Raw genomic sequence first — 17,986 nt, forward strand, 5'->3', positions numbered from 1 at the left:
CCTAGGCTATAAAAAGATTGCCAAGACACTGACACTAAGCTGCAGCATGGTGGCCAAGACCATACAGCAGCTTAACAGGACAGATTCCACTCAGAACAGGCCCCGCCATGGTCGACCAAAGAAGTTGAGTGCATGTGCTCAGATTCATATCCAGAGGTTGTCTTTCGGAAATAGACGTATGAGTGCTGCCAGCATTGCTGCAGAGGTTGAAGCGGTGGGGGGTCAGCCTGTCAGTGCTCAGACTATACGCCGTACACTGCATCAAATAGGTCTGCATGGCTGTCATCCCAGAAGGAAGCCTCTTCTAAAGATGATGCACAAGAAAGCCCACAAACAGTTTGCTGAAGACAAGCAGACTAAGGACATGGATTACTGGAACCATGTCCTGTGGTCTGATGAGACCAAGATAAACTTATTTGGTTCAGATGGTGTCAAGCGTGTGTGGCAGCAACCGGTTAGGAGTACAAAGACAAGTGTGTCTTGCCTACAGTCAAGCATGGTGGTGGGAGTGTCATGGTCTGGGGCTGCATGAGTGCTGCTGGCACTGGGGAGCTGTAGTTCATTGAGGGAACCATGAATGCCAACATGTACTGTGACATACTGAAGCAGAGCATGATCCCCTCCCTTCGGAGATTGGGCCACAGGGCAGTATTCCAGCATGATAATGACCCCAAACACACAAAGAAGCTGAGGGTGAAGGTGATGGACTAAACCCTATTGAGCATCTGTGGGGCATCCTCAAACGGAAGGTGAAGGAGCACAAGGTCTCTAACATCCACCAGCTCCGTGATGTTGTCATGGAGGAGTGGAAGAGGACTCCAGTGGCAACCTGTGAAGCTCTGGTGAACTCCATGCCCAAGAGGGTTAAGCCAGTGCTGGAAAATAATGGTGGCCACACAAAATATTGACACTTTGGGCCCAATTTGGACATTTTCACTTAGGGGTGTACTCACTTTTGTTGCCAGCGGTTTAGACATTAATGGCTGTGTGTTGAGTTATTTTGAGGGGACAGCAAATTTATACTGTTATACAAGCTGTACACTCACTACTTTACATTGTAGCAAAGTGCCATTTCTTCAGTGTTGTCACATTAAAAGATATAATCAAATATTTACAAAAATGTGAGGGGTGTACTCACTTTTGTGAGATACTGTATACCTTACATAATGGTGTTTGGGCCTAAAATAGTCCAAATGTAATCAATGCTGATTCAGAGTACACCATTGTGAATCCGAAGTGATTGTGGGCTGACAGTGGGCCATTATTCCTTTGGTGTAAGGGTCAAATAACCCAAACAGTACATTAAAAACCTGAATAGTGAAGATGGTACACTAGGCCTACTGAAGTCAACAGTGGCATACATCCTGGAAGTAAGTGTTATTTGTAGACTTGTACTGTGTTTGAATCCATCTACTCTCCATCATTTAGTGCTCTATTTGGGTGTCAGCCATTTTATCGTTCTGTCCTGATTCTCAGTGGACAAATTATATTCCCTAGAAAGTTCATTATTTTATTACTTACAGTGCATAATATATACATACAGTAGTACTGCATAATGAAAAGCAAGTTTTTCAGCTAGTTATTTAATTTGTCAAGATGATTAACAAATTGGCCAATTTAGTGTAGAAATGTAAATAAATTGGTTTTCTGCCTATAAAAGGGACTTATTTCCCAATTCAACTGAACTGTTGTATTTTATTAACTTGACATTGTCAAATAAATACTTGTCTTATAGAAAGCTTTAATAGCTGGCTAATATTGACTGACAAAGCTAGCTAACTAACTTAGCCAAAGTCTATTTACCGATGTTAGTTTGTGCCTAGCATTGCACATACGCTAAGCATTGCACATACGCTATACGATAATTTTTTTATGCTTGCAGAGAAAACTGGCTGAATAATTTATATAGTTATCTAAAATGGCTAGCCCTTTTAGTAACATTGTACCCTACATACAAGTATACATAAAAACATTATGTATAAGCTGTATAATATCAGTTATCTTTATAACTTTTATAAGAATGAAATGCAGCTTTTACATTTATACTTACACATGAAAAGTTTTACCACATTAGGTATTGTTACAGGATAGGTGCAAGATGATATCATCATCCCTTTATCTTTAGTGCATTTCCAAGTAAGCTAGTGCTATCCAATCACATTATATCATGGATTTAATCATAGGTTTAGTATGAACGGATGTATCCAACAAGGATGGATCAAAAAGTATTTTGTAATTGTAATCTTAATCAAAAAATGCTTGTTTTTGATGCAGTTTTAAAAGATGAAGATGTCATTGATTTTTTTTCCAACCTACTTTTATTTTTAGCTAAATACTATACCTAGCATTTGGATAAAGTTTTCAAAGAAACGTCCTATGGACGTTGAAATATATTTGCCTACCCGAGATCATTCTTTGAACCCTCTGTTTATTAGTACTTAAAATATATTACTTGATGCAACATACCCTTATATACCCTTACATATCTCTCTTATTTATTTTTTCAATCCTTTTGTATATGAAATATTGTTGAAAAAGCATTGGACGTAAGCCAGCTTGTGAGTAGCCAGGGAATCCTTATTTTTAACTAATCCTGTCTTTACTGAATATTTAATCAAGACCATACCACCCAGTGTGTAACCCCAGCACTTTCTTACAACTTCCATACAGGCTGAATGATTTCCCCATTTCCCCATCTCTAGGGAAAGTTATGTGTAACACTGGGTAGTGGGTTGCATGGACAGCGGCCTTGCCACTGGTGATAATGAAGTCCAAAATGTGTACAGTCAAGCCAGAGTTAGCAACTTAACAACACAGATAAATCTCTTTCTGTCTCTCTGTCCCAGGCTGAGGAAGAGGAGTAAGTTATGGAGTCTTTGTTCGGAGGGGAGCTGGGATTGCTGGGAGGAAGTGAGGGATTGAAGGAGGATGGCTGCTGGGCAGGATCGCCCTTACCTGAGGATATGTACTCGGCCTCCCACTTCGCCCTCATCAGTGCTTACCAGGACATCAAGACCCGACTGGCCGGACTGGAGAGGGAGAACACCGATATCAAAAGAAAGCTCAAGCTTTACGAGATAAAGGTAATGTATCCTCAGAGGAAAACCTGCCACAAGAGATGGGGCATCAAATTGAAAGATTATTAGGCGTCAGCTTCATGTGCAGACTCAGCCAGTGGAGCAGCTGTGATCAGTGAACACTTTGATTGGCTGAATAAATGAACAGGCTTATTGTTACTGAGAGGTTGCACTCTGTGGGAGACATTAATAATCACACTTGGGACCAAATTGAGCTTCAAAAGTGCACTACTTGGACCCAGATATGCTGTATAAGAGAACTTTATTTATAACCCAGCTGGGCTGCGAGCTTGGCAGTGTATAAACAACTCACCTTCTCTAATAGGTGAGTGTGTGATGATGGACACACGCAATAATAAATATGATATGAAGTTTATAGAATACAATGACAACGACTGCAATAAATTCAAAATTCAATTTTATTTGTCACACACACAACCATACACAATACGAAGTGCAGTGAAACGCCTTTTATGACCATCTAAAATATACATAGACCAGAATTTACTTGTATACAGTTAGAAAAAGGAAAAGTATATGAAAAGTATAAAAAGGTATAAAAATATAATGTAGGATGTAAAGATGGGTGGCAGCTGCAGACTGACAATAATTGGTATAAAGTGCAGATATGTGCAAATGATTTGTGCAGTGTAATGCTGTGCAATATTAAGCTGAGGCAGTTATCTTGAAATTGTCCACATATATACTAAATATTTATAAATACAGGATATAAATACAGGTTGAATACAAGTGGTTCTCTTTCATCATCTTGTTCAAGATCCACCTATGGGAAAGGCATCTGTACCTGACCTCTGTAGAAGCATCCAATTGCACCAAGTCTGGCTGTGATGGACAGGAGCGCATGTCCAATGCCAGGTAAGGGAACACCCCTTACCTGAGTGCATAAATGACCTGCACACCCTCCTCTTCCTCAGATGACATTCGCTTCTCACGACCTCTAGCTTATTTTGTGCGCACAGTTTGCTGGTTCATGGACTTGCACTTTTTGTCTGCAGGAGGACATATCCCTTGGATCAGGCTCCGCTGGACATGTTTGTTTCACTAGCCAGGTTAGCTGTGTCACTCGCTGCAAGCCGCCCACACTTGCACTGCTCTTTAGGCTTCCCACCTCCTCTTAAGCCATTTTTCCCCGTTCTATGGCTGCACTCTTTATGGACCCGACTGAGCTCTGTGCTTCGCCTCCATGGTGCATACTAAACCGGCTTCTGCTTCCACTGGGATAACCAGTCGCGTTCCTGCCCGGTTGCGGAGAGGATGAGGCCATCCCATCTTCTTTAATGACCCAGTCTAATGTTCCAACAGTCTTACCTCAGTCCGTCCTGTTGGAGTTTTGTGAGCAAGCAGTCACTCGCCTCAATATGGCCGCCTCTGCAAAGTGCCACTGACCAAGAGAGGGATGTTTACAATCTGAAACTCCTGGGACCCCTTCCCGGCCTGAGAAAACAGCTCCTCCTGGTCCTCCCCGCATGTGCCAAGCACATGAAACACTACTGGGGAGACCAAGGTTAAGGATATGGTGTCTCTCGGCATGGGTGACTCACCTACCATTGAACCCTCCATTGCCAGACACCTAAACCCCTCACTGGGCGACCTGCTTGCCAAAGTTCACTCTCCTCAGCAAAATGGACCATTTTTCCACGTTCATCCACCGGGCCTCTTATAAGGACATGGCCTTGGATGTCAAGGCCCTCAATGGAGAAAGGGTGTGCCTCACCCTCTCTCTGGAAGGAGCTCATCACCATTAATGACCTCGTCCTTCACAATGCATGCTAAATCATCCAGGCCAGTGGGTGTTCCATGGCTGTCTCGATGGTTGGCAAGCATGCGTTCTAGTTTAACCTATCAGGTCTCCCCGATAGCAAGAAGCAGTGCATTGCAGGAGCTTTGATGCAACAACACTGCGACCACAAAAAGAAGGCGGATGAGGCTCTCAAGCCATGTCTGCGGAGGAAATCTGTGCCGCGCCAAATACTTTTGATAAAGTTTTCCCAGTGTCTCCTGAAACACAAAAAAAATTTAATTATCAAACGAATCAAATTAATTTGTTTGGGCAGCCTTAAGCTGTCCGCTAGATGGCACCATTGTATCACAGATGAACGAACTGGGCATATGCGCAGTTCCGAGCGATTCTCTGGCTCAGGTGGCAACACTCGCAAGTCACATAACAGCTTGGCAGTGTGTGTCAGAGTGGGTGACTCGAACTCTAACCAAGGGGTATGGACTTCAATTTGCAAAAAAACCCTGCGTTCCAGTGGAGTTATCTCTTTTTATACAGAGGAGCGCTCTGCTCACATTCTGAAAGACAAACTCTCCTCCCTCTCCAAGAAGGGGGCAATTTGAGTTGCTCCCCCACATCTATGTTATCAGGGGTTTTACTCCCATTATTTCCTGGTTCCAAAAATGGATGGCTCACTTCGTCCTATTTTGGATCTCAGAGCGTTGAACAAACATTTGAGGAAATACTCTTTCAGAATGGTGACACACAGCACTAATTCTCGTTTAATTCATCAGAACGACTGGTTCACATCAGTTGATCTGAAAGATGCTTTTTTCTACATAAGCATTCATCCCCCACACAGGAAATTCCTTCATTTTTCCTACCAAGGCATACATTACAAATTCGCAGTTCTTCCTTTCAGTGTCTCATTGAGTCCGAGAGTGTTTTGTCTGTGTGCGGAGGCGGGTTTAGCCCCACTGAGAATGATGGGTCTCAGGATCCTAACTTATATAGACGATTGGCTTATCATAACCGATTCCATACTCGAGAGAAAGTGGTGCAAGACACTCATCATGTGCTCGCACACATAACATCACTTGATTTCAAAGTGAATGTGAGCAAAAGCAATTTCACTTCCACTCAGAATGTTATATTCCAGGACTGGGAGCTGAATTCAATAACCATGCACATGCGTTTATCGCTAGATAAACATTCTCATTCTCTCCCTAATGAATTGCATCTCACAGTTCAAGAAGGGAGCGAGGGTACAATATTGCACATGTCCCAAACTACTAGCCTTAAGGTTTTCTGACAAAGAGGGCATTCATGAAATGGGTTTTATTACTCCACCTCAGTCCTTTACGCGACCTCGGCCGCCTGCAAGTATTGGACTTATTGTGGGAGAGATTCAGCTAGGCTGTCGTAGACCTCTTTAGCTCATGTGGAAACACCCATTGCCTATGTTCTTCTTACTAAGGGACAGGGACGCACCCATCTGCATGGACACACTGGCTAAACTATGGCCCAATGTGCTGCTTTACACATTCCCTCCCCGTTGCTTAATAGCCCCCACCATAGCCAGGATGAGAGTTCAGAGCCTGACCCACATTCTGGTGGTACCCAGGTCGCCCAAGGAGCCATGGCTAGTGGAGATAATTTCCCTCCTGTTTGCCCAGCCATGGCCCCTTCCATTACGCACATACCTCCTATCTCAGTTGAACGGAGAAATCTATCACCCTCGTCCAGACAGGGTGGCCCTCTGGCTTGGCCCGTGAGAGGGCAAACCTGAACGCAATGGGGCTCCATCCTCATGACTGTAAGTGATTTTATGTGTTTGAGGAGTGGTGTGATGGGTGCTGCCTGATATCGTATCACAGTTCGGTTTCTGATGTTTTATTTTTTTTGCTCTTATGGACAGTGGTAACTCCTTTTCCACTTTTAAGGTCTACCTAGTGGCTATTGCTGCATGCCATGTTGGGTTTGACGGTACGACAGTGGGTCAACACCCCCTCGTTTGCCGGTTCATGAAGGGTGCTCATTGCTCTCCAAGGTGCTGGAAGCTCTTTCCCAACAGACTTTTGAGGCCCTGGGGGACATCTCCACTAAGCTTCTGTCCTTGAAGACAGCTTTACTCCTGGCCCTGGCTTCAGCCAAACATGCCAGTGATTTACATGCACTCTCTGTTCATTCCTCATGCATTAAATTCTCTTTCAGTGGAGATAAGTCTTTTTCTTAGGCCAAACCTGGCCTTTATGCCTAAATCCTTCCCAGCATTCACCTGTGGGTTGTTTGAGCTTTCCACTTTTCATTCTCCTCCCTTCTCCTCTGCGGAGAATCAGAAGTTGTATGCTCTGTGTCCTGTGCATGCCCTTTGGGTCTACATGGATAGGACTAGCCTTTTCAGGAGATGTGACCATCTCTTCATTTCAATGCTTATCCCATTGGCTTGTGGAAGCTATTACTTTGGCATATGAATCAAAGGGAGTGCAGCCTCCCGAGGGCCTCAGAGCACACTCTACCAGGGGCATGGCCACCTCATGGGCTCTGTTTTGGGGATTCCCATTGCAGGACATCTCTTCTGCTTGATGTCAGTAGGACCCTGTTGGCTCACTCTGTCCTAGGAGTGGGCTATTCATAGCCATCCTCCCTTAAACCCTTTTCTCCATCTTGAAGCTTGGGCTGTCAAGCTTTGCTTATTCATGCCACCAGCATGTCCTTCGTGTTCCACCTGCATACCAGTATCACCATCATGCCTGGTGTTACCAGGCACATAATTATGGGATGCATCAAGCACCACCTAATTCTCCATTTCTCCCATAGGTGGATCTCGAACACAAATTGATGAAGGAGAACAATAGGTTACTGTCCATAAGCCCAGTTCTCTGAAACATCGAGTGTAGAGATCCACCAAGCTTTGCCCGCTTGCCACACAAGAGGCGGATTTGCTCACATTTATGCACTCAGGTAAGGGGTGTGCCCTATCCTGGCATTGGACACACTCTCCTATCTGTCACAGCCAAACTTGGTGCAATTGTATTCTTCCACAGAGGTCAGGTACGGATGCCCTTCCCATAGGTAGATCTCTCCACTCGATGTTTCAGAGAACCGGGCTTACAGACAGTAACCTATTGTTACTGAAGATGAATGAATACACAATGTATTGAACGAATGTAGGTGGTGTGAGTGTTGTGTAGCAAGTCCAAGCTCAAGTCCCAGTCCTTGGTGTTGTCCTGGTTGAGGGCCCGAATAGCCTGCGAGAAGAAGCTCCTCCCAATTTTCTCTGTCTTGGCCTTCATGGAGTGGAATGCTTCCCTGAGTCCATTGTTCGGATGGCTGAGGTCCATCACTATCTTCCTGGCTTTTGTCCAGCACCACTTGCTGTACATAGACTGCAGGTCTGTTTTTGTATGGGACACACCATACATATATACATACATACATGCATACATACATACACACAAACACACAGACTTGACATACTTTCTGTGAGAGAATCTTACAACAATAATTATTTATAATTATTAATGCAGCTATGCCTATACCTAAATCTAACCATAACCTTAACTTCAGTAACCAAAAGAAATCCTTTTAGTTTTTCTTTAATAAAAGCTGCAGTTTTTGTGAAAAAAAGTTTTCCTTGTGGGAACCAGCCAAATGTCCCCACAAAGTCAAAATTCTCAGCTATTCCTATGCTTGTAGTGACATTTCCCTACAAGAATAGGGTCCCCACCAAGATTTAAAACCATGCCCACACACTGTCACACACTGTAAGAAATATACAGTAAAAATATATCACCAAAACAGGATTTTGAAATACAATGAATACAGTGAACATATTACACATATTAATATTATTAACATTAACTGCAAATTTAGGCGTGACCATTTATTGAATAACCTATAATTACATGATCTGAGCATGAAGTTTGTGCATCATTTCAGATAATCCTCAAGCCTGTGCACCCAAAAGAATGTAGCCTTTTCCTTGCTGTCTGTAATTGCATTATTAATCTTCCTGGTACTGTTGTAGCACAAGGCTGAGCGATATTGCTGCACTCAGCACTGCTGGATGACCATGATCCACTCTAAACTCTTCCCTGGAGCATTTAGTCTGCTCTTCCTGTTAGATTCTTCGCTCTGGCCAGACTGCCGGGCTCTACACAAGGTGCTAACAACTTCCAAGGTGCACATTCAAGACCATATGGACAAGAGTAGTTTATATGTGGTAGTATATGTTTGCTAAAGGAACACTGTTGTTTTTGCAATGCAGGTCAAAATGAGAAAGAGTGCTCCATTTATAGCTCTTTGAGTCAGTCCTTCCTCAGCAGGTGTATGTAGGTGTGACAGCAGGACTAGGTGCTGAATAGCAGCTGTTTTCAGGGAAATGGTGCTCAGCCCAAACCTCACAGTGCACAGGTCAGGGACAAACACTTCAAATCGAATTCACACAGTTCTTTGATTAAAGCACCTATTGCATTTTGTGTGAAATGTACGAGGTGCACCGAAAAGGTGACAAATGAGTGTATTGTATTTCAGTTGAGGTAGAGTGTGATGTAAAAACTTAGTCATCTCCTTGCCAGGGCTCCTCCTTCAGCGCTGACACACAAAGCTAGGAGGGTGAGTAAAAAAATATTCATATGAGTAAAAAGAATGATTTTTCCCCCTTATATGTTGGTCTGCAAGCATGGGACAACTGGGAAGTTTTTGTCTTCCTAATTGACATCCTGTGGTTGGAATGCACAATCCCATGAATGGGGAATTTCTCAAATGCATGAATATATTGTAGCACAGATGACATTTAGATATTCACAGTATTCATATCCCTATTAGCTATGTCATTAATGAGCCAGCAAAATATCACTTGACATTCAAAAATATGAGCTGAATATTCAGATGAAATCATTATCTGACACAGATAATGTATTTTTCCCTACTTTTGTCATCTGAATTACACAGTACATAATGCTGTACCTACTAATAACAGTGATGTGTGACCAGCCAATTCACACACACAACTCTCCCTCTAGTTGCTCTATTTTGTGTCTTCATCTGTTATGTGTCTTCTACAGCTTACTTTTGTGCTCTCTCTCTCTCTCTCTCTCTCTCTCTCTCTCTCTCTCTCTCTCCCCCTCTCTGTCAATTTTAATATCACAAAGCTCTCTCACTTTTTTCAAGTTATAAAACATTTTATTGATATATTATACACTTTTATAAACTATACAAAAAGAATTTAAAGATTTGAGGTTTCTCCCTTGTTTTTTTTTATTTTTCATTTGCTAACAATTTTTTTTCATTTGCTTTTCTCTACCCAGGTAAAAAGGACCAATAAAATACTTAAACTTTATTAATAACTATATCTAGAAAACACATCACTATGTGATCACTCATTGTACTTTTAAATGACGTTGTTGTTGCTAAGCTAGGAGCGCTTATACAGCCTATTATGACAACAAAAATCACATGTTGCTATAATGTAAAACTAATTGTAGCTAATTAGTTCAAATTTGTAGAATGTTAATATTATTATTAATAAATTATTATTAAATGGCAGTTCAACATTATCCAGGTTGGAGCTTTAGGAAAGGAATGCAGTGTTTTGCTTTTTCTTATCCATTTTATGTTGTTATGCTTTTAGTGAATAGTTAAATACAACTGTATAAATGAGAGATAAAATCAAGAAGCCTTTATTTGTCACATATACATTACAGCACAGGGAAATTCTTTTTCTGGTTATCAGAATCAGAACGGTCAGAGCACAGGGTCAGACATGATAAGTGCATCTGGAGCAGATAGAGTTAAGGGCCTTGCTTAAGGGCCCAACAGTGGCAGCTTGGCGGTGCTGGAGCTATAGGTATTCGATCCCGGACTCGAGTCTAATTATGAATGAACTTGGACTTGTCACGCGCTCAGGTAAAAAGTCTCAAGCCAAGTTCAAGTCTGAGGTCAAAGAGATGACCTTTCAAGCCAAGTTCCTGTCCGAGGTTGAAGAGACGACCTCTCAAACCAAGTTCCTGTCAGAGGTCGAAGAGGCGACCTCTCAAGCCAAGTTCCTGTCAGAGGTCAAAGAGACGACCTTTCAAGCCAAGTTCCTGTCAGAGTTTGAAGAGGCGACCTCTCAAGCCAAGTTCCTGTCAGAGGTGGATGAGACGGCCTCTCAAGCCAAGTTCCTGTCCGAGGTCGAAGAGACGGCCTCTCAAGACAAGTTCCTGTCCGAGGTGCAAGAGACGGTCTTCCAAGATATGTTCCTGACAAGGTCTAAGAGACTGCCTCCCAAGACACGTTCCTGTCCGAGGTTGAAGCGACGGCCTCCCAAGATATGTTCCTGTACAAGGTCGAAGAGACAGCCTCCTAAGACGTTCGTGTACTAGGTCGAAGAGACGGCCTCCCAAGCCAAGTTCCTGTCCCAGGTCGAAGAGACTGTCTCCCAAGCCAAGTTCATGTCTGAGGTCGATAAGGCGACCTCCCACGCTAAGTTCCAGTCTGAGATCGACGATGTGACCTTCCACACCACGTTCCAGTCTGAGATTGAATATGTGACCTTCCACGCCACATCCCAGTCTGAGATTGACGATGTGACCTTGTGACCGACATCATGAACAACCAAGTTATGCTCATGCCAGAGTCTGTTGATACGACCAACCAAGTTTTCCTTATGCCTGAACCTGACGTCATGACCAACCAAGTTCTGCTCATGCCCAAGTCTGCTGACACAAACAACCAAATTCTGCTCACGCCCGAGTCTGCTGACGCAGACAACCAAGTTCTGCTCACGCCTGAGTCTGCTGACACGGACAACCAAGTTCTGCTCATGCCTGAAGCAGACATCATGACTAACCAAGTTCTACTCATGTCTGAGACTGACGACATGATCAACCGAGTGCTCCTCATGCCTGAGACTGACGACACGATCAACCGAGTTCTCCTCATGTCTGAGACTGACGACACAGCCAACCAAACTCTGTGTACACCCGAGTCTGCTGGACAAGGACAACCAAGTTCTGCTCACGTTGTTCTGCCTTCCTGCTCTTCTGAGGACTTCACTCTGCATTCCTGCTCCGCTGAGGACGTTGCTCTGCCTTCCTGCTCCGCTGAGGATGCCGCTCAACCTCCCGGTTCAGCTAAAGACATTTTGCACAAAGGGCCAGGACGGCCAGGAGAGGGGAGGAATGCCCTTGGGGGGTTCTGTCACGATTTCCCCTTGAGTCAGCAGTGCAGTATTGCAGTGTGCTCGTAAAACCGAAGCGCATGCTTGTGCACGAGCCAGGTGCACGAACCCTTAGCGAACATTGGACACGTGCTTTTGTTATGGATATGTTCTGTCTCCGCACCTGTTTTGTCATTGGTTGTTTCCCAAATGTGTCATCATTGGTTTCAGCTACCCTTTGTTTCACCTCTGATTACGTTTGACATTTAAACCCCTCATGTCTCTTTGCACAGCGCGTAGTGTTAAGTTTATCTCATTACCAAGCGGTTGTTCCTAGTTCTCGTTCTCGATTCATATTTATTGGCTTTGTTTCCGGTTTCGTGTTTTGCCTTGCCGTATTTATGTCCATCTGCTGATCGCCTGACCTTTTGCATGTTATTTGACCACGTCTTTTGATTACCGTTCTGCCTGTCTCTCTCTATAATAAACCTCGTTAACTGTACTTGCATCCGTCCTAACCTGTATTGCGTAAATAACATGACAAGTTTAGATTTAATTGCTTTATTTAATTTCTGTAGTATTTCTTACTTGAATACTACTGATAGACCTACCTGAGAAAACATATCGTTATTGTGAAATAAGATTATAGTCATATCGCCCACCCCTCAACATTAGCATTTGGTGATTTCCAGTCTTGAATTTCATGTAATATTTGAAACTTACTTCTTAATGTAGTAAATATCATAAACCGTGCTGATTCATTTTAGGAATTAAAATAAAATAAAGTTACAAGAATACAGCTGTGTTCAGAAATGAGTTTGTTGTCATTCATAGACATATTAAAAGCAGTCATAAAGCATGAAGCTTGTTGTTATGACATATTGCGAAATGTAACTCTACTCTGTACTCTCTCTCTCAGCCTATATAACTATGGGGGAGAGGCATCAAATAATTGAAATGTCATATATAGTGTTATACAATAACAGAGCAGGTTAATTTGTATTTTCATACACTTGTAATATAATTAAAAAAAATTCTGCATATACCTCTATATCCCTTTTTTTCTTGGAAACCATTTGTTAATAGGAAACTAGTTGAGGTGCTGATAACATGAAATAAAAATATTTAATGATAATGGCAAGATGTAGTAGTTGTATTTTTTGTTACATTTATGTTTCCATTGGTTTGTGAAGGTTAAAATATTTATTTAACAGCTCAGAGTTGAGTTTACAATTGCAATTTCAAATCTTTTTCAATTTAATTACTTTCTGGACTCGGCTGGACTCGACTTGGACTTGGCCATTAAGGACTCGGACTTGAGTCCAACTTGGCCCCTTTTGGACTCGGACTCGATTGGTTAAGGACTTGGTCTCGACTCGAACTCGACAAAGGTGGACTCGGACGCAGCACTAGGTAGTTGTGTGTTAATATATTTAACTTTATTATTTGGATTGGGGTCAGTCCATCTCAAGTGGTCCAATATTTTTTTTTAAGATTACCTCTATCTATGGTCATTGTAAAAACAATGTTTTTTAAATATGAATTTTTAAATTTTGGATTTATTGTGTCATGGCACACAGCAAATTTTGGTTATACAGCTATTTACAGAAACCTCAGTATCTCGGCTCAGGATGGTCCTAGCTCCTTGTAATAAAAACTGATCTCTAGAGCACATTACGCGGTACATAGGTTATATAAACATGTTGCACATTATTCTTCCTAGGACTTAGAACTTAAGTCCAAATGTAATTCTCAAGAATCACATTTCCACTTTTAAGGTCAATTTAAAATAGGAAGGGTTTGAGTGTCAGTCTTAATTTTTCAGGGGGGACCTATGAAAGTATACGTATGCATGCAGAAGATTTCAGGTTTGAGACTTTTTTAATGGGGGAAATAATTAAAAAACTATTTAATGGGAGAATTTTTTTACATTCCACTGGTTACAGAGCCAGGGCTAGTAGAAATCTGTGTAAGTGACTTCTGAGCTGTAGTCACTTACTGCTTTTATCACAGGAGAAACACCACCATAGTTCTGTTTATGATAGAGGTGATCACTCAAAAAATGGTCAAGCAATATATTGGACCACTTGAGATGAAATGATCCATTACAAATACTTTCCCAGCACTGCCAAGCTTCACAGAGCATATAACCGATACCACAATTCATGTCACGTTGCACAGAGTTACCTAGCAGTCTGAAAATTTACAGTATCACTTCAGAACTTTCATCAAGGACGGTGTGTCTTCAAGAACCAACATGACAGCCTCGATACTGTTTAAATTCATATGGCAAGGGACTGTACAAAATACAAAGTGGACTCATTTCAGCACTGGACACATTACAAGTCTGCAGACCTCCAGGCACAGAGGCATTGTTTTTAGTAATAAGATACAATTGATTTCTATAATCTGATCAGAGATTGCATACCATAAAAACAGCTGCAAAATAACCGTTCATATTCTTCCTACATTTATAAACACTTTGTTCTAGCTTTGGTCTGGAATGATCAAATAAATGTGTCCTCCAAAATTACAGCAGAATTTCATAAGTCATTGCAGTATAAAACCTGCCGCCTCTTCATATATCTAGTGTTGAAATTCCTGTGCTGTGTATCTCAGATTCTTATAAATCATCTTATAATGGAAAAATGTTCATCTCAGGTGTTCTGTATCCCAGGCGGTTTGTTGTTTGCTCATCTAAATCAGCATGATAATATTATCCCACCAGAGAGTGTTGTGTTCTCAGCAACAATAACACATTTACACCCTATTATGGGAAGCATTTGATTATGAGACCTTTATAGTATGATGTAAAAGATGCACTCTTAACTCAAATGGTGTTTTGTGTGCAGTTTCCTATGATTAATGACTTTGGCGAGGACAGGAATTCCTACTGCTCCTTTGAGCCTAAAGATACGGCCTTGCTCCAGTCTGAGAATGGCAATCTGCAGCAGAGAATCAACATCCTCACCCATGAGGTGAGATGAGAAGTTTATGATGCGACATAACACAGTTTTGTTTGTTTGTTTATCCACCTTCTGGCAGAGGCAGTAACTGTGGAACTTGTTTTGTGATTTAATCAGATTTATATGCTTCCTCCCTGCTTTTAGGCAAGTTTCATGCTCATACTGCAACTCTTCTGATGCCTCTCATTACTTGTTGCCAATTAATGATAGCTGCTATCGGTTTCCATAAGCAACCAGTAGCTTCTGGCATTTCTCTGGTGTACTTGATTGTATGACTGCAGCCCTCATCTCTCACCTCCCTGCCTCCCTTCTTATTCACCAGTGACCTTCATCTTTTATTTCAATCTTAACCATTACTTTTTTTCATGCACATTTATTTCTCTTGCTCATACCCAGAGATTAACAGCAAGCTCGACCTGGGTCCTGGTGTAAAGCCCTTTAAAATAAATTGCCTTTATCTGGTTTAATGGCACCTGATACAACCCACCATTATCTGTAAGGGCAGGAGATTAGTTTTGAGAGGTTTAGAATAGTATCATTGCTGAAGCTGGCAACAAGAGGGTGGCTATCATTTGAGGTTTTAAAAAAAAAAGTTACTGTATGTTTAGTTAGAACATATTCATGGAGAACTTTTGTACTCCTGTTACACAATGGAGGCCTAGACTTATTACAGAGTTCTCACTCACTTTACATGCATTGTCCAGCTTCAAAAGGGTAAGGAACGGGAGGAGCAGCTGGAAGATGTCATTCAGGCCTATGAGAAGATCCACATGGAGAAGACTAATCTCCAAAGGGACCTGGACAAGATGGTGAGACTGAGCATTGGTGCTCACTAAAACATTCATACAAATTTTCTGATAGCCATGCTTTCTAACTTTGGCTCCAGACACCACTGGCAGGAATTATAAGTAGCCCTGACATCTGCTCTAATCCTTTATCTAACCAGGTGTCCGCTTGATTAATCTGCACACCACCTAATCATGCACAGACCCAAGAGGTGCCAAAAGATTTTGTTCTCAGGCTTGCAGCTGATTAAGTCCTACTTCTAAAAGCTGATGATCCTTAACTGTATATGTATGATAACACTGTCAATATTATTCATCCATCCCAAATGGCTTCATGTTTGGCTTTGGCCAAAAGGCTTTGTAAATTACATGATGCAAGTGTCAGAGCATCTGTGCCTCTCGCCACACTCACACACTCAGTTAGCCATCAGCTGTTGCATTTTCACAAGCTCATCTTTTGTTATTAGCATAAAGCATTTATAATAAATCTGAAGAACAATGGCCATAGTCTGTTTCTCTTATTAGCCTTTCTTTATTTCTTTGACTCCTATTATTATATGTCTCTGTATGTTATATACACTTTCTGTGTCAAAGACATCTCTAGTGGAGAAGCACATGGAGCGAATCCACAGTCTAGAGGCTGCTCTGAGGCAGCGAGACAGCTCTCTACACAAATTCAACACACAACTGCACAGCAAAGACATGCAGTACCTGCAGCTCCATGCCAGTCCTGACACACACAGTGAGTCCTTCTTAGTTTTTTGTATGAGCTACTGTATATTGTTGCCATATATCTCATATAAGATACAAGCGACAAAAAACAGCATCCATACCAACCATCTTGTTGCATTTTTCCATGTGTTCTGAGACATTTACATTCACTGAGTGGCTGTGGCTCAGGTGGTAGAGCAGGTTGTCCACTAATCGTAGGGTTGGCAGTTTGATTCCTGGCCCACATGATTCCACATACTAAAGTGTCCTTGGGCAAGACACTGAACCACAAGTTGCTCTCGATGTCAAGTTAATGCCTTGCATGGCAGCTCTGTTACCGTTGGTGTGTGAATGGGTGAAGGAAACACAGTGAAAAGCGCTATGTAAGTGCATCCCATTTACTTTTACATTTACAGCATTTGGTGTTTACAACTACAGTGTTGACAAGGAAATTGACGTCTCTGTGAAAAGACCTCACACTGCTTTTGAGGCACTTTGTTAGCAATTAGTTTTAGCCAATTTTCATCATGAAAATAAAGTAGCCTGGAAACATTGAGACCTTTTGGAAAGATTGTTTTATTTGATACCATATTCCCTTACTTCTGGAGTAGGGATGTACTTAAACATGAATACATCATTTGTATTGAACAGATAAAATATTTTTTAAATGGATACAAGAAGAAAATTCAGATATGAATAGGTTGTGCACCATTTTTTTTTCATAGGGCATCTGGTTGAAATTACAGTTGCACATTGGGAATGGATTCCTGTACATGAACCAGCGGTCCTTAGTAACTTCTTGTTCTGGTCACATGATTTAATTTGGGCTAGTAGTGTGTATGTGTGTGTATATATATATATATATATATATATATATATATATATATATATATATATATATATATATATATATATATATATATATATATATAATTATTTTTATTTTTATTTTTTTGGAAAATCAAACCAACAAATTTTTTTAGAGAATATCACAAGCAGGTACAGACAAAAACAATAACCTTGCAAGTGGGATTAAAAATAAATCTGCGCACCAAGTGATGAGAGGTTGAGGAACTGTCAGAAGCAGAATTCACAGACCACAGTGCTGGTATTTCTGCCTTAGAGTAAAAAACCTTTCTGGTTTAAGCCACTTCAGGTTACAGATACAGACATAGATATGACTATAAATCTGTAAATATGAATATATAAATATGAGCACTAATCAGATGCAGATAAACATGCAGATACAGATAGTGGCATTGCATTACAACCCTATTCTGGAGCTCCTATAAAGAATAAATGTAGTTCCTTCCAACCTCATCTTTAACATGAAATAACTTGTTTCCAGGATGTTCTTTCAGTTCTGTTTGAGCAGAACTTCCCACTCACATTTAATGTTAACAACAAGCCACAAGAGAACTTCACAGATCAGCACAAACACAGTGGTCATAAACCTGTCCCTGTCCCTTGCCCTGTAGGAGGGAAAATTCTCTCAAAAGCTGACTCACGTGGTGCAGTCGAGAAATGCAAGATGTATTTCAGCATCCAATTCAACCAATTTGTAC

General features: G+C 41.5%; 1 protein-coding gene across 2 annotated transcripts in view; it reads left to right on the forward strand.

Annotated features, from left to right (window-relative positions):
* Positions 1 to 17,986, forward strand: part of tbkbp1 (TBK1 binding protein 1) — a 58,481-nt gene that overhangs the window by 24,562 nt on the left and 15,933 nt on the right. Inside the window, exons 2-5 of one of the 2 annotated variants that reach the window (XM_017482576.3) lie at positions 2,847 to 3,083; positions 14,812 to 14,937; positions 15,630 to 15,734; positions 16,305 to 16,452. In XM_017482576.3, the coding sequence (XP_017338065.1) occupies positions 2,868 to 3,083; positions 14,812 to 14,937; positions 15,630 to 15,734; positions 16,305 to 16,452 (595 nt within the window). In that variant the 5' untranslated portion in view covers positions 2,847 to 2,867. Of the gene's footprint in view, positions 1 to 2,846; positions 3,084 to 8,105; positions 8,211 to 14,811; positions 14,938 to 15,629; positions 15,735 to 16,304; positions 16,453 to 17,986 lie in introns of those variants that run through there. The other variant, XM_047159460.2, reaches the window with a different exon arrangement.

This window comes from Ictalurus punctatus, chromosome 13 (genome assembly GCF_001660625.3).
Source record: "Ictalurus punctatus breed USDA103 chromosome 13, Coco_2.0, whole genome shotgun sequence".
NCBI lineage: Eukaryota > Metazoa > Chordata > Actinopteri > Siluriformes > Ictaluridae > Ictalurus > Ictalurus punctatus.